Below are 21,432 nucleotides of genomic sequence, written 5' to 3' on the forward strand. Positions count from 1 at the left end.
AATCCTTCTTCTAGTACTGCACACCTGGACACATCAGACTGTGTAATTTATGTAGTCAGGTTTTGAAGAATTTATTTCAATTTCCATACAATCCTCCAAATGCTCTAGTGAGCTTGATGTGAAATCTGACACAGACAAGTCTCCGCAGCAGGATCTTCCTTTGCTCTTGGTGTTAATAGCCTGAGGCTTCAATGATCCCTCCAGGGAGGCGGGGAGGCGCGGTGAGGCTAAGGAGTCGGCAAGAGGGGTGACTGCGGGGCTTGTTGCGCTTAAGATTTACAATGTACTTCTCGCAGGCGGCTCAGCAACCCCCTCTGTGGCTGTGGGTGTCTAGTGTGACACAGAGGAGAAAAGCTCTCTAATCTCTCTGTGCCTGCTTCAGCCTCTCTGCTGTTCCCCTCCCTTCCTCCCGCTTTGCCTGCTTTCTTGCGCTCTCTCGCTCTTTCCTTTGCCTTTCTCTGGGAGTTTCGGTCCCTGAATGCAGCCAGGGTAGCGTTGGCAATCTAGACCTGGAGCCTGTGCACACGCACACACGAACACACACATGCACACGCACTCACACACACGCACTCCGGCTCTCCCCACGGGGATACAGAGCAAACCCGGAGCTTTATCTACCTGAAGGGGATGGTCCGGCCCGACACTTCTTGCTCACTTGTCATCTCTGGAGGTCAGAGCAACATCGGAAAGAGGGAGGCACGCTGTCCAGTCTGTAACCTCTCGCCGCTTGCCGCCACTGCTGCTTAAAGTGTACCGGGTGGAGGAGAAGGCTTTTCCAGGACAGATTCCCGGCGCAGCTCTGCGGCCCTGGGACTTCACCCGGCTGTTTCACCCCAGTCTCTTCGTCCCCGGCCATCCTCTCGTTCCCGGCTGCGGGGTACACGGCTCCGGCGCTTCCGTTGCTGCTGCCGCCACTGCTGCCGCCAGATATCCCACCCAGAGGACTGAACGCTGCCGCTGGGTTGGGGAGAGAAAGCGGAAGCCCTAACTTCCCTCTCCACCGCTCCCCGTCCTTTCCAGCCGAGGACCTATTGGAAGGTTCCCGCAGAAAGCCAGGCGAAAGCTCGGCGCAGGAGAGGGCAAGCCAGGAGCCGCAGGCGCACAGGGGTGCGGGCAGCAAGTGCCCAGGCGGCCGCCGGAGAAGTAGCGCGCGTTGGGGCGAAAGAGACGCTTTCCAAGTTGCGTACGTCCCGGAGCTCGCAGCCCCGCGCCTGGGCCGCGGGTGTCAGGAGAGAGGCGGGGCTGATGGGGGTCGCCGAGGTTGCTGTCGCCTGCGGCTAGAGTCCGTCTTAAAAGCGCCTCGACCAGCATCCCCAGGGTCCCAGGCAGCGTCGCACCCTCTGCCCGCGCGCGCTCTCGGATGCCCGCTCCGGCGGTGGCCCACGTGGCCCGCCCGCGGGGGGTGCCGGAGGGGGCGGGGGAAGAGGAGGAGGCAGTGTGATGGCCCTGGACGGCGAACGGGGGGAGCAGGAGGAGGAGAAGAAAAAGAAGAAGAAGAAAAAGAAGAGGAAGAAGAAGAAGAAGGAGGAGGAGGAGGGGGCTGAGAAGAGCCGCTCACCCTTCGCGGCCACGATGGGGGAGAACGACAGCGCGCTCCGGACCGGCGGCAGGGGGCTTTCGGACCAGTGGGCGGACTCGGTGGGGGTGCGACCCCGCACCACCGAGCGCCACATCACGGTGCATAGGCGGCTTGTACTGGCCTTCGCCGTGTCCATCGTGGCGTTGCTCGCCGTCACTATGCTCGCAGTGCTACTTAGCTTGCGCTTCGACGAGTGTGGGGCAAGCGCGGCGCCGGGAGCAGACGGCGGCCCCGCCGGCTACCCACCGCGCGGCGGCAACGGGAGCCTTCCGGGCTCTGCGCCGCGCAACCCCCACGCCAGCGGGGACTCCTCGCAGCCCGAGGCAGGTGGGGAGGCTACCCCTGGGGCTCCATCCGCCCAGCCGCCGTCGGAGGAGAGCCAGGAGCAGTGGCAGCCTTGGACGCAGCTGCGCCTGTCCGGCCATCTCAAGCCGTTACACTACAATCTGATGCTCACCGCTTTCATGGAGAACTTCACCTTCTCCGGGGAGGTCAACGTGGAGATCGCGTGCCGGAACGCCACCCGCTACGTCGTGCTGCATGCCTCCCGGGTGGCGGTGGAGAAGGTGCAGGTGGCCGAAGACCGGGTGGCCGGGGCTGTCCCGGTGGCTGGCTTTTTCCTCTACCCGCAAACCCAGGTCTTGGTGGTGGTGTTGAATAGAACCCTGGACGCGCAGAGGAATTACAACCTGAAGATCATCTATAACGCCCTAATCGAAAACGAGCTTTTGGGCTTCTTCCGCAGTTCCTACGTGCTCCATGGGGAGAGAAGGTACGGAGGGAGGCGGTGTCCGGCACTACCCCACCCCGCCAGGTTGCTCTAACCGCCGGCAGCTGGCGACCTCAGGGGCCCTACAGGCGTCCGATGCTCAGGAAGCGAGGGGTGGGGGAAGGAAGCAAAGGTAGTGAAAGACCATCATCTAGAACCCTCAGGGTCTCCTGCCTGGGCTTTCACTGTTGACAGCTCCACAGATTCACTCACCAGTGGCGAACGCTGAATGCTACTCTCTCTTCTAGTCCGGATCCCCTCAACCCCCCCCCCCCCCCCCCCCCCGTCCAAGTTCCTTAGTTAGTTGGACGCATGGCTCTCTCTCTCTCTGAAGGGTAGTGTGTAATCTGAGCGATGACAGAGTGACATCAAAAGCCTGCTAAGTTACTGTCGAGGGAAAATACATTAGCGACAAAAGGCCAGGGCAGCTGCTCTGCCCGGGAAGTTGTCAGCGTAGGGTAGGGCAGGACAACTCCCAACCCAACCCCCAAATGTCCACCTCGCCTGCTATCAGGTAGACACAGGACAGAGGATGGGCCTTAGCTGCATAAAGTTTTCCAAAACTGGAAGTTGAGATCTAGAGTACTAAGAGCCCATCCAGTGACTGACTATGGGGTGGGGCTGGCGAGTATGTCCTGGCAGGTGCTGCCAGCTCTCTCTTAACGCAGAGTGATTACCGTGGTCTGTCCTGAGTTACTGAATCTGGAAATGATTCCATTGGTGAAAGGAGGGGAAGCTAGCGGTCAATCTGAAATGCCTTGTTAGCGAGTGCCTTGATGATTTTTAGATTTGAGCAGTACTCCTCCTCCTCCTCTTTTTCCTTCCTTCCTTCCTTCCTTCCTTCCTTCCTTCCTTCCTTCCTTCCTTCCTTCCTTCCTTCCTTCCTTCCTCCCTCCCTCCCTCCCTCCCTCCCTCCCTCCCTCCCTCCCTTCCTTTTCTTCTTCCTCCTCCTCTTCTTCTTCTTCTTCTTCTTCTTCTTCTTCTTCTTCTTCTTCTTCTTCTTCTTCTTCTTCTTCTTCTTCTTCTTCCTCCTCCTCCTCCTCCTCCTCCTCCTCCTCCTCCTCCTCCTCCTCCTCTTCTGCTTCTTCTTGAGATGCTGTGGGTCTTTTCACCACTTGTTTAGAGCTCAGACTTGGGAGTCCAACAGAATTGAGTTCAAATCTCAGCTGAACCTCTAATGCTAGTGAGAGCTTTAGCAAGCTGATTAATCTGTCACCAATTCTTGACAATGCCTACCTCTAGTGCTTACTGAGCAATGTATTAACTCAGTCTTACAAGAAACTGTGGAGTAGGTGCTACCAATCTTCCCTGTTTAACAGATGGGCAAATGAAGGCACAGAGAAGTCAATAACTTGTACATAGTGAGCCTACAAAGCAGGGATTTAAACCTAGGCAGTTTGGCCCCAGAGCCCATATTTTTATTTTTTTTATTTGGGGATGATGATAATGATACTATCCTGATAATATTGTTTTGAGTATCCATGGGCTAATGCATTGAAAATCACTTAACCGTATATCTGCTATTTTGAGTATCCACCATAAATGCTAGTTAGCTATTATGAGTGTCTGGTGGTAGTGAGCCCTAAAACATATTGTTGAATGAATAAAAAAGTTTTTGCTTTTTGCCCTAACCCATTGCTTTGAAAACAACTCATTAACTAAATGACTAAAAGGCTGACGAACTACCAAATTGAACAGAAATGATATTGACAACTTAGAAGTAAAGGCAAGTTGGAAATTAGTAACGATGTCACTGGCAAAGCCTCCTCTCTTCTCAAGTTTTTCTCACAACTGCAGAATGCTGGGGCTCTGAGCAGCCCAGGTTGCCTGAGGTCAGCAGGCTTGTCAGTAGAGAGCTGGCACTTGAACTTTGGTGTTCTGATCCCTGGGCCAGGGCTCTTGTTGTTTGGAAACTCTCAGAAGTTATTGTATAAGAGGCTAGGAAAATTTCAGTGTGTTATGGGAGAACACAAGTGTTTTATTATTTATAGGGTACTATAAAGTAACCTCATATAAATAAGTTACCCAATGCTTTAGTAGTTGTATGATAGTTAAAATCTATAAGTGAATGCATAAATTATTCATTCTCCTAAGATCAGATGTGGACAATTTAAACCTCCTTTCACCATTTCCTCCAACATATTCTAAAGAATACAGATTAAAAGCATTTTTTTAAACCCCTGATCATATCAAAAGACATAAAAGATAAATTTGCATGATACGTTTAGAAACAAGCTTGTTATATCAAATGCGAATAGTAGGAACTGCATATCATTACTGATACGTCTGTGGTGAAATAAATTCTTTCAATAAATGCTGTTTTTTGAGCCATGCCAAAATATATTTGGTGGAACTGAGCTTGTTTTGGTCAGCATTTTCAAATTAAGAGGACTCTTAGAAAAGACCAGATGTTTCTGCTTGACTCCAAAATGATTTCTTGTACCCCTGGTGCATATTTGTATTCAAAGTCTCTTCTACAGTTTTCTCTAAAGATGTAAATAACTTGGTTGAAAGTTGAACCTGGTACATATGTGGCTAACTCTTTATCCCCATAGAAATATAGAATACTGTGTTTCTGGCGATCCCAGCATAGTTTTATTTCCAAACAGCATCTTAGAGAAAGTATTGTTCTCTCTCTCTCTCTTTCTCTTTTATTCCTTTGAGTACCATGGTGAATATGAAAATTTCTTGGATGTTGATAACTGGCATTGATAAAGCAAAAGAAATCAAATAAACTATTTCACAATTATGTCAACGTCATGTATATTAACCTTTTTTGAGGGGTTATTATTACTATAGCAACTTGGAGCATTTTTATACATACCAATATCAGGAACACAGCCAGGGTTGGACTTTTATTGGTGATGTGTTCGTCCCAAAAATGCATTGTAAATCAACATTTTAAAGCACACTTTCAAAAGGACAATGATACAAACTCAGAATTTTTGTTTGATAAATGATTGAGTACTTGGTCTTTAGTTAGTCATAATTTTTGTCAATTTAATTATCAGATAATTTCTAAATTAAAAAAATATTTAAATTGCCAATACATAGTCATTTTGAGCAACTTGAAATATTTTTTTTTATTTAAATTTTTTATTTATTCATTTTAGAGAGGAGAGGGAGAGACAGAGAGGAGAGACAGAGAGAGAGAAGGGGGGGAGGAGCTGGAAGCATCACCTCCCATATGTGCCTTGACCAGGCAAGCCCAGGGTTTCGAACCGGCGACCTCAGCATTTCCAGGTCGACGCTTTATCCACTGCGCCACCACAGGTCAGGCAGCAACTTGAAATATTTAAAAGAGTAATACTACAAAAAAAATAAAGAGTAATACTACAATTCAGTGTCCTTAGCCTATGTGAAATCAACTCAATATCCTAATCAATCTGATTCTTCAACTCACCTCCTCACTCAGAGGTCTGAGGGAAACAATTTGGATGAGGGCAGGAAAATTAGATATCACCTTCAAGCCCCAAAAGATTTCATCTCCCGTGAGATGCTGCAGGGAGCCTGGTTTTGTTCTACAGGAAAGACTTCCCTTTCCTAGTTTTGATATTGCAGCGAAGAAGGGACGAAAGGCAAGCTGCCCACTGAGTTGAGAACCTAAACATAAAGTTCCTCTACTTGAGGCAAATCCTCTACTTTCTGCTGGTCATCTGGCTAAAGGGAAAATTCATCACTTGTTGAATATTGCAAGTAAATAAATTCTATTCAATTTGAAATGTTTGCACACAGCAGCAAATTATCTCCATTAAGCAGAACACAGTCACTTTTTCCACAAGTGGGTGTATAGAAGACAGATAAAAAGGGTGTGTATTTATGCCATACTAGTCTCTAGTAGAATATACTTGCTGAGAGTTAGGTAAAATGTTCATTTACCTGAAGTAATTGCCGCTTTGGGGTAGCCAGATGGTGAGCGTACCCATGTTCAAAGTTGGGTACCTTAATTTAGATCCAGATGGTCGGATTGAAAGAGAAGATTTACCCAGAGTAAATGAACATTTTATTCACTTTCAAAAGGGAAACTGTTTTTCCTTGAGAAACTTTGATTGGGTCTATAACATACCACAGTGCCAGAAGACAGAATAAAAATGTCTTTTTCTATCAAGGATTATTTAGAAAGAAACCATGATCTCCAAGTAAAATAGGAAAATAACATTTCAGTTCTCAAAAAGAATTGCAAAAAATGCTTTTGCAAAAATCTTGTGGAGAGCACAGAAAATTTTATGGGTAAGCATTTGATCTTTTGTGGTATTCCTGTACGTGATATGATACCTTGTCCTTTCTCTTGAATGAATTAATAATCATGATATTTAATAAAAAGTAAGAAAAGCACACATTTCTTTTATATTGAAACAAACTTTGTTTCTCTCAGTCATTCTGGTGAGGAGATAGCTTTACATGAACAAGTTGGTGTGTATAGCTTTATGCTCCTCTATAGAAGGCTCGGAACTGAAAAATCAGTGAAAATCGTTTGTTTCTGTGAGTGAAAACGTTTTTTGTATGATTCCTTAATGTATTTCGCTCATTGTTTTCCTGTCAGGCACATGTAATCATATGACCAAACTGAGTCCAATGCTGCTGGATTTTGGTAACCATTCAAAATGCCACCACTAACCCAAATCTAGAAAATAATATATATACATTTTAAAAAGCTTTAATGATTTAATGACTAAACCAAGGAGGAAAATCCATATAATTAGTGTTTGTCTTGCCATGTTTTTTCTATGGTGCCATTTGATTTGATCAACCTGGATAGTAATAAAGTATACAGTTTCTCTAGAAGAGTGAAATTAGTTTGCCCATGCTATTATTTATTCAAAGCAACTCCAAACAGGGCCTATTTGCTCTGAATCTCTTTTGAGCAAAGGTGGCCCTGTGACTGGTTTCCCTGTATTTCTTTGGCCTGCACAACACGTTTATTTCCTTAAACCTTAACTTGCCTCTGTGTATGTGGATGGGCTTGAGACAATGGTATTGGCAACAGTTTAGGTTTGCTGGAGGATGGTGACATTTGATTGATATGATTGCAAGAATAAGACTCACTATTTAAGCATGACTTCAAATAATGATATATGAAGAGTGAGGAAGAAAGAGTTTACATTTAATACATAAATGTTTTAGTCTATAAGGAAGTGCACTACTTCGTCACTGCATATTCATCCTCATCCTCCCAGTCGCCAATCGTAATCATCACCGTCATTCTCAGTGTTGTTGTTCTTTCAACTTTTTGTGTGTCCCTCACATCCTTTCAGATTTACAGTAGTGACTGGGTCTCTCCAGAATTTTTCAAAGTCCCATGCAATCCCGCTTTTTGCCGCTAGAGAGTGGATGCTTTATGCAACCGAATTTTACTACATAGACTTTGGGAGAATATAAAAATGGAAAATACTCCCTGCCTTTCTCAGTTTCCAGGACTGTGTGAAATGACTCACAGGCACAGCTAGATGGGGTGGCTGGGCTGTGAGGTCGGAATCAGATTGGCAAGGTTGGTGGGGCTGAATTGGGTTGGGGTGAAGGGTTTCAGGCTCCTGCACATCTACTCCAGGTCCCGTGCCCCCCCTTCCCATCTTTTAATGCCTGAGCGGCCCAGGCTTTGAGGGGCTCTGGCACCAGCAGTGTAGAGAGGGGTTAACTCATTCCTCCCAGGGCAAGCTTATGTTGACTTTTAGGGTGAAATTTTAATTTAATTATTGAGATCTTTCCTAAAAAAAAAATCAGAGGAGGAACAAAGTATAGAGTTTTAAAATTACTGCTGTTGGTTATGTTTTCTTTCATTTAAAAACATGTTGAAGCCACTTTTGGTTGTATTGCTAGTTGGAAAAGTGGGTGTGTATTGAATATTTAGGGTGTTCAGGGACTCTGGAACCAGACTGCCTGCATTCATGTTCTGACTCTGCCACCAATAAGCTCTATAACCTTGACCAAGTCTCCTAATTGTTCTGGGTTTGGTGTGTTCATCTGGAAAATGGTGATAATGATAACCTATTTTTTAGGGTTATTGTGAGGATTGCGTGAGTTAAAGATATAAAGCATTTAGAACAGGGTCTGACAATTGGTAGTCATTTTTGTGGATATTAATATTACATTATTCCATGGCTGCAGAGCTACTATTTGGGCTGGTACAGGGTCATTTAGAGACAATGTACTGCCTTGGGGTTCCCCTTTCTAGTGGACAGTGGGGAAATGGTCACTGAGACATTTCTTCCACTGCTGCTTGTTATGTCACCTAAGCTGAGTTCAAAAGACAGGGAGAAGAAGAAATAGAATTCCTTCAGGGTGAAGAAGAGAGTGAAGAGAACGGCTGTGGTATTTCACAACTAGACAAATCCCATGCTTGGTTCAGACACTGAGAGGTGGAGAGGGCTGAGGAAACAGGAAGAATGTGGGAAACAAGAGGAACGCACAACTCTGATTATGGCTCTGCTCTCTATCAGCAGTGAGAATAGCAGAAACCAGTGACTGAAGGGCCAGGAAAGTGCTTCCCTTGTCACCGGAAGCCAGTTCATCAGACAGAAAAATCTCAAGCACCAAGGGAAAGGCACATCAGTCATTTGATATTGTTTTCAAGACTTTATTTGCATTCTGACAGTAGCAGTACTTTATACTCCTTACATAAGGCTTTGCTTCTTTCCAATATTAAACAAATGAACCTCAGACACTGGTTTATTTATTCTTATGAAAACCTAACATGATGGCCCAGGACAATAGTGTTATGTATTCATAGTACTCTTCATCAATGGTGATCAAATACTCAGTATTCATTTTTTGATAAGAATATTTAGTGCAAAAATAGGAAAACAATTATGAATATTATGCTCTGTTTTTATAACACGATTATTCACACATACACCACTTCCTACATGCATATTGCTGTCATTATTGCATTATGTTTTTAGTTTACTAAAATGGTTATTTAAAAAAACAGAGTACACGCTTGCTTATAGCACTGAATATTCAGCAAGAGTACTTCTCTTCTGAAATGGCAGAGGTTTAATGACTCATTGAAGTACATAAAAACACACAGTCTAAACAACACGCTTTTTCACTTAAAATGTTTTGTCATCGAGTAATAATTTGCATTTTGATTAACAGTCTTAAGTTTAAATGGGACATATGTAAACTTCCATGACCTTGTAACTGAGCCTATTTTGACTGCAAACAGTTGAATAGTTAACTAGTAACTAGATGAGATGGTCCATCAGAACTTTTCTTTAGATCTTGGGAGTTTTTATTACCAATCTTAAATGATGACAATGCTAGGCAATTTGCAGTTTCAATAGAAGCAAGTTCAAAGATCATTTTTTTCATTGTGCTATATGTGTATCATGTACAGAAGTGGCCAAAATGGAAACCTCTGAAATACATACACCATGCAATTTGTGAGGTTCTCTTGATTTTGATGGGTTCCACAGTGAAAAGTCATGAGTTAATTTTTAATATTTACAGTGTAGGCAAATGTTTGTTTCCCCAAATATTTTAACTTCATGAAAAGGCAAACTGCGAATATTGGAACAGAAATTGTTTTGTATCACATACTGTAATTTGTTGGCAATATCAGCCAACATTAATGCATTACTTCTGCTGAATCTTATCATAATGACTTGACACAAGCAGCTTGCCTAGTGAACTTCCGCTGAAATAAGAAGAAATCAATTCTCTATATCCTTCAGAGGCAACATAGAGCTTTGAGCTCTCCTTAGCTCAACCAAAATGTCAAATAAACAAGTAGTTAAGAAACTATGTAATTATTTGAGTTAGAAGTGAATCAGAATATGAGTATATTGGTCATATTTATCTACTTATATTAAAGTGACATTCTTGGAATGATAATTCCAGGATGTCACTTTTGGAAGTGGAATTTTTAAAATGGTAATAGAGGGATTTATTAAAAGATGAAAATGATTTTGTTTAAGGAAACGAGAAAAACAGACCACAAAACACTTGTCACCATTAACTTCTGCCTCCTGCTGTTTTATTTTATTTCTTTTGTATTTACACATGTATTTCATGTTCATATGATACATTAATGTTCTCTATTTTTTAAGTTTTTTTGTATTTCTACTACCTGATGTCCTGCTACCTACCTACCACCTCAAACTCACCTCAAATTTACTCAAATCCAAACTCATTATTTTCTACTCCAAATCACTTTCCCTAGATCCCTCTTTGATGTTTTTAATGACAACAGAAAAGAAGCCTTACTTCCACCAACTGAAGACAACCCTAAAATATATGCAGCAAAGACAAAATTATATTTTTGAAACCCAACAGATACTGCTGGGCACTGAAGTTGAACTTGAAATTAGACCTTTTTTTTTGGAAAGGAGAGTATCAAGGCTGAGAGGTGTTAGAGGTGGACTGGCAATACTGAGATCTGATAAAACCAGAATCTGTAAGAGAGCAGACAGGGCACTAAATATGAGAGTCAAAACTTGTTTAAGGGCTTATTTCTGTGCTACCCGTAGTTAACTTGCTGACTTCTCCAATGTCTCTGACCCTTGAAATGCTACTCAAGCCTCAAGACCAATTCTTAGTTTCCTTCTCCATAAAGCCTTCCTTTAGTTCTTAAGGCTGATAGGGCCCAGCTGGGTCAGTTTTGTCCCCCAGAGTCCATATGCAATGTCTTGTTTTACAACTGAGAAGGAGAGACCCTTTGGTTTTACAACTGAGAAGGAGAGGCGGAGCTACTGGCACCCAGTGGTACAGGCCAGCGATGTTGCTGTTAAACATCCTACAGTGCACGACAGCCCCAGACAATGAATATAATAAACCTAAAATGTGGTTATGCTGAGACTGAAAAGCCTGTTGAAGGAGAATGTAATTTCTTCATACATTTGCCTTCTTTGTCATGGCTCTTTGTATGATACCTGTTGAGTTATATATTTAATTTCTTTTGTTTAGAGTATAAATTCCTTGAGGGAAGGAAGACAAGATACTTCTTTTTCTCCTCAGTATTAAACACTCAAAAACGATTAAGAGAGGCACATGCATTATAAAACTTACAGTAAGAAGCTACTTAGTGGTAGTGTAATTAACATTTTTTAAAGCCTCATCAAATTCAAGGTATATTTTATTTCTAATGTTTGTTAGTTATAGAACCTCAAGCTTAGAAAGACCTTACATGTAATCTAGCCCTGCTGCTCTGCTCTTCTTTACCAGGGGACTTTCTTGATTCCTAAATACTGAATTGAAATTCAATTCTAATCGTCCTTAGGTGCCAGACTGTGAAATTGGTATTTTCTCATTTAGACATTATCAGCATATACATTGGACCTCTGTGTATAGATATATACTGTATGTATGAATTCATTAAGAATATTAATTGCAGAAAAAGTCACTAAATGATTTCTACAGCTCCTTCAACCCTTATAATCAGTTATTTACATTGCTTGCTTTACTAAATAGCTTTCTTTGTAAGGCAAAGAAAGACTGCACAATGTGATTCTTTTTCATAAATATTTTGTTTATTAATTTCTCATTAGCCCAAAGGTATTTAGAATTTCTATATCTAATAAATTCCTATCCATTAATTACTTAATCCAAAGACACCTTTGTACTTTTACATAATGGCTAATACATTCTAATTGCAACACTCTATTGAACTCTTGTAGAATTTTTCCCCTGGTATTATTATTATTGGAATATATAAATACAGATAGTTTTTTCAATTAGATTGCAAAGAACTTAAGGGCAAAATGATTATATCTTTTTAAAAAGTCCTACCATTTACCTAATAATGAAGAGCTCACATATAGCAGACAATATCTAGTTGTTCAATGACTGAAATTAGAGTTCTCAGATACTTTACAGTTAAAAGGGAACACATTTTTTCACATAAAATCTCATAGATATCTTCTAAGTAGCCTCAGCAGAGAAATAGAAAACTCAGTGCACATTTTAATTAATAACACTGGGGAACAATTTTTTTTTTCATTTTCAGTTGCATGAGGTTTTAGAACTGTTTCTATATATTTCTGCATTGCTGATTCCAAATCTGAAATCCATTTGTTGGTGCATGCTTTAGTTTTTATGCAATTTTAATTTATTTTTGTTACAGTTAATGCCATGCATTGGTTTTTAAATTGGAATTAAAGGGCAACGACTCTTGGATTGAACATAACCACAAGGCAATTAATGTTTTACAAACATCACTTCTACATAATTGTAGTTTTTTGTTTGTTTGTTTGTTTGTTTTGTTTTGTCTTTTTGTATCTTTCTGAAGTTGGAAACGGGGAGGCAGTCAGACAGACTCCTACATGTGCCCGACCGAGATCCACCCGGCATGCCCATCAGGGGGCGATGCTCTGCCCATCTGGGGCATTGCTCTGTTGCAACCAGAGCCATTCTAGCACCTGAGGCAGAGGCCATGGAGCCATCCTCAGCGCCCGGGCCAACATTGCTCCAATGGAGCCTTGGCTGCGGGAGGGGAAGAGAGAGACAGAGAGCAAGGAGAGGGGGAGGGGTGGAGAAGCAGATGGGCACTTCTCCTGTGTGTCCTGGCTGGGAATCGAACCTGGGACTCCTGCACGCCAGGCCTACGCTCTACCACTGAGCCAACCGGCCAGGGCTTGTAGTTGTTTTTAAATATAAAAATTTATTATCCGATAAAAACACCCTCTTATTTTATTTTAAGATTGAATCATGGCTTCTTTGAGTAAGTGTAAATGTAAGAATAGTCCTGACACCTTCTATTATATATGTGGCTGTTACACACTTCAACGTCAAAGGTTAAATATTTCATCATTTGTGACACATGCATATATTGCTTATTTTCAAGTTCCCCTTGGCAATCAAGACAAGAATTTGGCTCCTTATAATTGTGTGTTATAATTGTGAGGAAATGCTTTGTGACTGGACAAAAGGAAAATGCAAAGGAATGCCTTTTGGTATTCCCTTGGTTTGGCATGAACCTAAGGACCACAGCAGTGACTGTTATTTCTGTCTGATCCATACAAAGAGCACTGGCCAGAAAAAAATGGCATATGATCACATATCTTAATAGTCCTTCAGCAATACAACCTATCCCACACTCTGAGACACTCCAGTTCCAGTTTTCAATGGTTTTATTTCTTCTAAGGATAAAAGAAGTGATCAAGTTTATTTTGATAAGATGCATGAGGAAATGGTTGTAGAACCTGAAGGGTCTTCTTCTGATGCCAAGCAGTCATTAACCCCTCAGCAGTTTAGCCAACCTGAATTGAATGATTTAGAAGGAATGACATAAATATTCTCCTCAACTTTCTGAAGTATGAGGAGCATAACTGGATCATTTGTGTGGATCTTAAAATGGCAAATTTCCTGCTAAGACAACAGAGAGGTTTCACGAAGTATCCTTGCTTTCTGTGTTTGTGTGAGCGCTGAGCTCGGGAGAAACACTGGACACAGGAGTGGCCGAAACGTGAAGCTCTGGAAGTAGGGATGCAAAATATTGTGAATGAACCTGTAGTTAATCAAGACAGCATCATTTTTCCCCCACTTCACATCAAACTTGACTTAATGGAGCAGTTTTTTCAGGCTTTGAATAGAGAAAGTGAATGCTTTCAACATATTATTTCTGCTTTTCCTGCCTTGTCTTTTGAGAAGATAAAAGCAGGTGTATTCAATGGACCTCAAATTCCAACCCTCATACGTGACAAAGGATTTGCCAGGAAGATGAATAAGGAGGAGAAAGCATCATGGCAGTCTTTTGTGGCAGTTACAAAGAACTTTCTTGGCAACAAAAAAAAAGCAGAAAACTATAAACTTTTGGTTCAAAGGATGCTGTTGGCTTTCCGCAACATTGGTTGTAATGTGAGCATTAAAATTAACTTCCTGAACAGTCATCTTGATAAGTTTCCCCCAAATTTTGAAGCTGTTAGTGATGAGCAGACTACTGCTGGAGCATCAAAGGAGATTGTCCTCAACAAGTACACAAATGCAAGAGCTACAAACGCAAATTTTTGCCTGAATAGAATTTAAATAAGTTTTGTGCAAATTTTATGATTAAAATAAGTGTTTTAATATGTTCTATTATGAAATTGTAGACAATTCTGATGCAGTCATATCTTTTAGTGTATTTATTGCATTATATAAATGATTATATTTTCACAAAGATGAAGCCCAAGAAAACATTCTACTTCTTTATGTTAAACTAAATGTTGAAAATTTTACAATAAGATGAAAACCTAAAATCTTTAATTGCAAAAAAAAATTGTGGCTTACAGAGAAAACTAATGTCAGATTTGAGATCAGCACCCTCGAATTAGGTAAGAACAAGTGTTTTTGTGGATACAACAAAAATTTTGTTCCCCAATGTAATATTGAAAGAGGAAACTTAAGAACATTGTATGAGACAAAAAAGTATGTGATAAGAAAATTGTAAATGAGTGCATTTTAAATAAAAGGTACTGACATTTAATCAAGCAAAAATTATATGATTATCAGTAAAACTAATTAGGAAAATATTACTACATTTCTGGCAAATTTGGAAAGAACTTTTATTACCAAGTTGAATTAAAACATTATTTATAAATTATGGCTAAAGATTAATTTTACAGCTTTTTTTTTCTTTTCAAAGGGAGAGGAGTGGAGATAAGGAGACAGACTTCTGCATATGCCCCAGCTGGGATCCACCCGGCAACCCCTGGCTAGGGCTGATACTCTGCCCATCTGGGTCCATTCTTGCAACTTAGCTATTTTTTATACCTGAGATGGAGGCTCCATGCAGCCCTCCTCAGAGCCTGGGGCCAATGTGCTCCAACCAGTTGATCCATGACTGTGGGAGCGGAAGAGATAGAAAGAGAGAGAGAAAGAGAGAATGGGGTGGAGGAGAGGTGGAGGAGCAGACAGTTGCTTTTCCTGTGTACCCTGACCAGAATCGAACCCAGAACACCCACCAAATGGGCTGATGCCATACCACTGATCCAACCATCCAGGGCCTAATTTTACTGTTTTTGAAATATAATTACCTTTTACTCAGGCACAGAAAATGTGAGTTCTAGACCCAACTTTGCACTAATTTCCTGTGTAACTTGGAAAAATCACTTAAACCTACTGGAACTACTTATTCATTTTAGAAATATATTTTTATTTATTGATTTCAGTAAGAGAGAGAGGGAGAGAGAGAGAGAGAGAGAAGAACATTGAGCTGTTCCTGTATGTGCCCTGATTGGAGATCAAACTGGCAACCTCTGAACTTTGGGATGGTGCTCTAACCCACTGAGCATCTGGCCAGGGCTCATTTTAGAAATTTATGAGAGTTAGACAATTTGTTTCTGAGACTGTTTCCAACTTTAACCTTATATTTGTCTGAAGATTTATGGTTAACACTTCTTTTTCATATATTATTTTATTTTATCATCTTGACAGTTTTGTAAAGAAGTCTTAGAAAACATTATTGTTTTCCTTATACTCATGTAAAATTTGGCTCTGGCAGTTAGGTGATTTAGCCAATCCTGGTGTGTATCACCCCAGTACTGTTTCCGAGATGACTCTTAAAAACCCTCTCTTTGAGAGTCAGTATACTATTAATCTCAAAAATGTCTTATTTTTCTCTATTTCAAAACTAAGCTTCAAGAAGTTAGGCCCTTAATGATTAATGTAAGCTTCAGAATTTTAAAATGATCTAAACATTTACACTTCATGGTTTGAGTCAAGGATAGCCAATAAGATTCAATACACACATCAACCCCTATTGATTAGTCGTAGTTGCCTGAAGTGCTGTGCTGAGAGTAATTCCGAGGCTGGGTTCGGGCTCAGTAGGCAAGTGTGCCATGTTAGATTAACCATATAGACCTAGGATGATAGAAAGCGGAGAGGCGGCAGAATTTCTTAAGGGGGAAACAGCTTTTGAAAGAAATGATTTTAGAACCCAGTAATGTTTTACAAACAGTCTGATATGGACTTGCCTTGTGTCAAGTTTTGTGACTAGTATTAAAAAATGTTTAATTAACTTTTTTTAATGTATACTTTCATAAATAATGGCTTCTTTTTTTTAAGTTGGAAGACTGTCCTTCTTAAAGTACTTAATATGAGCGTTTTCATTTGTAACCCTGAACTGTGAAAAAAGTAGAAGTCACTTCTAGTCAGAGATTCAATAAGCAACTTTGCATCCTGAGCTGAAAACTGAAGGACATTAAATATGCTTATAGACAAATATATATGTATATATACATACATTGACAGGTTTATTTTACAGATGTTTATTATATTAGCATGTCATAATATAATATATATTATGAGTAGTAAAAACCAATGGTGTCTGGATTACTCTATGCAAACATATGTTACAGCACTCTAAGAAAGGCTGAGGATATTGTGAATCAGTGGCTGCCATTTTCTGACTGGCTGCTATTTATTCGCTGCCTGCTGGGTGCTGTTCATCTATTCACTGTGATAGGTGCTTTACAGTCTCTTTTTTTCCTCCCTAAGCTTTATAAAAGCTTTCTTTTTGAGTTAAGCTTGATTATTTTCCTTTAAGCAATGAATAACTACACCTTAGGGAAATTTAGTAATTGTACAGAATTTTATGGCTAAGAATGTTGTAGAGCCAAAATGTAGACCAAGTTCTGTCAGGTTTCAAAGTCTTTTTTTTTCTCTTTTTTCTAGTGAGAGAGACAGAGAGAGGGACAGACAGAAAGGGAAAGAGATGAGAAGGATCCGGTTTTTGTTGTGGCATCTTAGTTGTTCATAGATCACTTTCTCATATTTGCTTTGACTGGGGGGCTCCAGCTGAACCAGTGACCCCTTGCTCAAGCCAGAAACCTTGGGCTTCAAGACAGCGACTTTTGGGCTCAAACCAGCAACCCTGCGCTCAAGCAGAATGAGCCCATGCTCAAGCTGGTGACCTAGGGGTTTTGAACCTGTGTCCTCTGAGTCCCGGGTTGATGCTCTATCCACTATGCCACTGCCTGGTCAGGCAAAGTCCTTTTTCTTAACAGAAGCAAGTCATGTCTTGGTGAAATCTGAAGGCACAGATGTTTCCCAGTGACAGTCTATGTCCTATATGTATATGTTGACCATTTCTGGATTTTAGTTTCACTGACTTTAAATGATGGACAGCATCAGGGAGGAAATTGAGGCATGCCAAAAAAGAGAATTATTATTTTCCAATGTTTGCTAGTGTGATGCCAATGGGTTGTTTTTGTGTAGACTACAACGTTATTGTCTAACAGGCACTGCTCTGGGTTTAGAGAATTTATTTGAGAAAAAAACTCCCCTGAAGCACTTTTATTATCGAGGAAATGTATGTGTATTGTGCTTTTATGCTATTCATGAACTTAAGTTTGGGTCAGAAAAGAAAAATTATCTTGTAATTTGGCAAATGTATGTTATCATCAGAAGCATGTAAAGCAGTCATAACTCAAAGCCATAAATGTAATTGGGAATGTCATTTTCTTTTTCCAGATTCCTTGGTGTTACTCAGTTTTCACCGACACATGCCAGGAAGGCATTTCCTTGTTTTGACGAGCCCATCTACAAGGCTACCTTTAAAATCAGCATCAAGCATCAAGCCACCTATTTGTCTTTATCCAATATGCCAGTGGAGACTTCTGTGTTTGAGGAAGATGGATGGGTTACGGATCACTTTTCACAGACCCCTCTCATGTCCACATACTATTTAGCCTGGGCTATTTGCAACTTCACATACAGAGAAACTATCACCAAGAGTGGGGTTGTAGTAAGTATTTTAAACTTAATGATGTTTTTGGAATGTGTATGCTCTATAAAGTAATCTGATTTCTGGATTAGCAATGCATTATCCCTATCTTCTTCACATTTATATAGCTTAATTTGTTCCTGAGAGAAAAATTATCTTCCAGGTTTCAATGAGTCAGAGAGGAATGTCTCTTTTATACCCAGACTTCTTATTCCTGTAATCACCTCCAACCCTTGTCATCTGGTCCCTCTTTATCTTCTGCATCTCTCTGGAACAGCTGTTGTTTGCTTTGGGAAATTGCCTGTTTCTGTTTGTATAACTGGGAAAGCTTCTTCTTTTTATTGTGAAACATTTTAAATATACAGAAAATGTAGAGAATAACATAATATACTCCATATACCTACTGGCCAGCTCTACAGAATCGAAACATTTTACCATCTTTGCTTCAGTCTAATTAATTTTTGAAAAAGTAAACATGTTGGATAGAGTTGAAGCTTTCTGTGTGCCCCTGCTGATCTCATGCCTCGCCCTTTTCCTTAGTGATATCACTCTCCTGAATTTGGTGTTTTCCACTTCCATATATATTATTATATAATTATTAAATATCCATCTACAACATACATCATGGTTTAAAATTTCATATATATGATTTTATATTATAGATATTATTCTACAACTTACCAGTATTTTTGTTTCATTTTTGCTTAAAAATAAGTTTTTGTGGTTTATCTGAATGTAATGGTTGAATGAATACATAAAATTTGTCATCTTTCTATAGATGAATATTTTAATTTTTCTGATTTTTGGTGATTAATAACAAAGATCCAGTGAACATTTCTTTTGTACATATATTCTTCTGCCAATGTGTTAAAATTTCTGTACAGTATTTCTTTTGGCCTATAACTCTTGTGTAAAATACGTTCATAAGGAAGTGTAGTATATAGTCAGCCTGGAGAATTACTGTCTGCATTAAATTTATAACGAGAATCATTTGGGCTCTCTATGACAGTTACCTTCTGTGACTATAATGTTGTAGGTACTTTCTGCATGCTATTTCATTGCATTAGTGAGGCTAGGTCAGCCATGCAGAGTTAACAACTTCCTCTTCCGTTAATGGCTTACACAATAAATATGCATTTAATTTAATTTTCATGTCAGTTGTAAAGGGAGGTATTATGATTCCATTTTTCCAAAAGAGTAAATTGAGGCTTAAAAATATTAAGTAACTTTCTCAGGGTCACAAAGTAAGTAATTGGTAGAGCTGCAAGTCAAATATCTGTTGGTCTGACTTCAAATTTTAAGCTTTTCCACTGTGTGCCCCAGGAGCTCTGTTTCATCAGTTCACTTGTGTGTCTATAATAAAATTAGGTAGTGATTCTCCCTATCCAAAGGGCATCATATTTAGTGTTGCTTGAAAGTAACGAAAGAAGTGAATAGCAATCTATATTCTTATTCTCTAGGAAGTTCGTAGCTCTATAATAACCTAAAATTTAAAATATAGATATGACTAAATCAAATTTGCCCACTGTTTCTTTCAATATAAATCATTGTGGAGCCTATTTTAAAAAATCAACTCTGCATGCATACAAAATTCATACCATTATTGAAGGACTGCATATAGTGAATGTATCTACATGATCACTAAAATTACATCCTAAATGCTGGCTATAAAGGACTGGATGGCATTTTACTCTTTGGACTTATACTCATTTGATATGTTGAATTCCTCTGATGTTTGTGATGCCTGGATGTTTGAAGGCTATGCACACCGGACAGTACACAGAAGAGGTACACCAAGACATCTCATTTCCTTTTCCATCTTCAAAAGATGAAGATTGACTGGCCTGGGGTCAGCTAGCAGCATAGGGTACAAAGGAAAGGTGTTTTCCAAGTATGTTTTCTTAAAAGTATTCTCAGCCTTTCATAATTATGCTTGTTGCTAAGTGACCCATGTTTAAGTGACCCAGACATGCTCTAATTATTTAGATGTTACTTTGTATTAGAGTTAAGAATTCAAGCAATTAGTAAACATTTTAAAATTCCTACTTAATAATTTTTATGTTGGAAAGATAAAACATGCTACTAGAGAACATTGAAAGGTCAACTGAAATAAAATTTTAGATTGTATAATCTAAAAATACTAAGAAGCATAAAAAGGAAAACAAAATTGCCATTGGAAGCCCTTACTTATCAACTGTGGAAATACGTTTTAAAACCTGGTTCTCTTTTTCTGTCACTTCTTGGAAATTGAATCTATTTTCTTTCCACTGCTTTTCCTCTTTATTAATAGGAGCACATGGGAATGACTTTTCTCAACTCTTAACAGCTGGAAGGAGTAGAAGTTTAGTTTTAAAATCTTGGAAGTGGGAAGGGTGTGTGAAGTCCAGGTGGTCTTTTTGGATGAGGAGCTGAAGGAGTTTCCTTCAGGACATGAGTGAGCAACTTGAGTAACATCTTAATAACATACAGCTGAATTGTAGCAGTGTCTCAAGTGTGCATATTTGAAGCAGCATCATCATTTGCTTATCAAGTTATCTATACTGTGCAAGGCACTAGCCTAAGTAATTAGAAAGATTTAAAAAAATCTAAGATCCCTGTAGTACAGAGATTGCAAATGCAGCTTTCAGATGGAATGTAAGTCTGTAGATGTGTTTTGTTTACCCATCCTTAACATGGCTTAACATTTTTATAATTAGTTGACAACATATAGAAATTGAAAGATTGCATATAAAATTATTTATTTCTGGCTTTTCTTGAAAAATTGGAAGATCACTGGCCTGCATTACTGCTTCAAAGAATTTGTTTATTAATATATTTCTTCAACAGATATTTATTGACTGAGTGTCAGGTATTATTCTAGACTCAGGGTGATATAGCAGTGAACAAAGCAAAAGTTTTCTACTTTCAAGAAACTTACATTTTCGTGAGGAGAGTGGCAATAAACCAATAAATGTATCATATGTCAGGTGGTGAGAGATGTATGCTGAAGCTGAATGGTGGCTGGCCCACTGACATGGGCATTTGCTTCCCAGTGTAACTCACTCAATACTACTTTTGTACTTCTGCATCTAGTCCACTTCACTATTGTGTATTACCTGCTTTCATTCTGTAGACAGTTGGATATTCAACCCTTGTTGAAAATATGTAGGGGCCTAATTCAAGAGGGTAGCCAAGGAATGTGCATTGGAAAAGCAGTGAATTCACTAACTGTGAATTAGTGTTACTAGCACTCGCTAATTGTCAAATGAAAGTTGTAGAAAATAAGTTAAAGATAGTTTTGAAGAGGGAGAACTTGCTAAGGGTTGGAATCTAAGTACATGCTTTAAGGAGGAGATAAGATTTAATACAGCCCTGAGTGATGGTTTGGTCTTAGAGAAGCACGTAAATGTGGGCACATAATCCTCCTCAGGGCAAATATTAGTAAGAAAAGACAAAGATAGAAAT

General features: G+C 40.1%; 1 protein-coding gene across 1 annotated transcript in view; it reads left to right on the top strand.

The window, feature by feature from the left end:
- Positions 1-432: 432 nt before the first annotated feature.
- Positions 433-21,432, top strand: part of TRHDE (thyrotropin releasing hormone degrading enzyme) — a 458,543-nt gene continuing 437,543 nt past the window's right edge. The window contains exons 1-2 of the mRNA XM_066365808.1: positions 433-2,351; positions 17,736-18,009. Of these exons, the coding sequence (XP_066221905.1) occupies positions 1,441-2,351; positions 17,736-18,009 (1,185 nt within the window). The 5' untranslated portion in view covers positions 433-1,440. The remainder of the gene's footprint in view (positions 2,352-17,735; positions 18,010-21,432) is intronic.

This window comes from Saccopteryx leptura, chromosome 2, assembly GCF_036850995.1.
Source record: "Saccopteryx leptura isolate mSacLep1 chromosome 2, mSacLep1_pri_phased_curated, whole genome shotgun sequence".
Classification (NCBI taxonomy): Eukaryota; Metazoa; Chordata; class Mammalia; order Chiroptera; family Emballonuridae; genus Saccopteryx; species Saccopteryx leptura.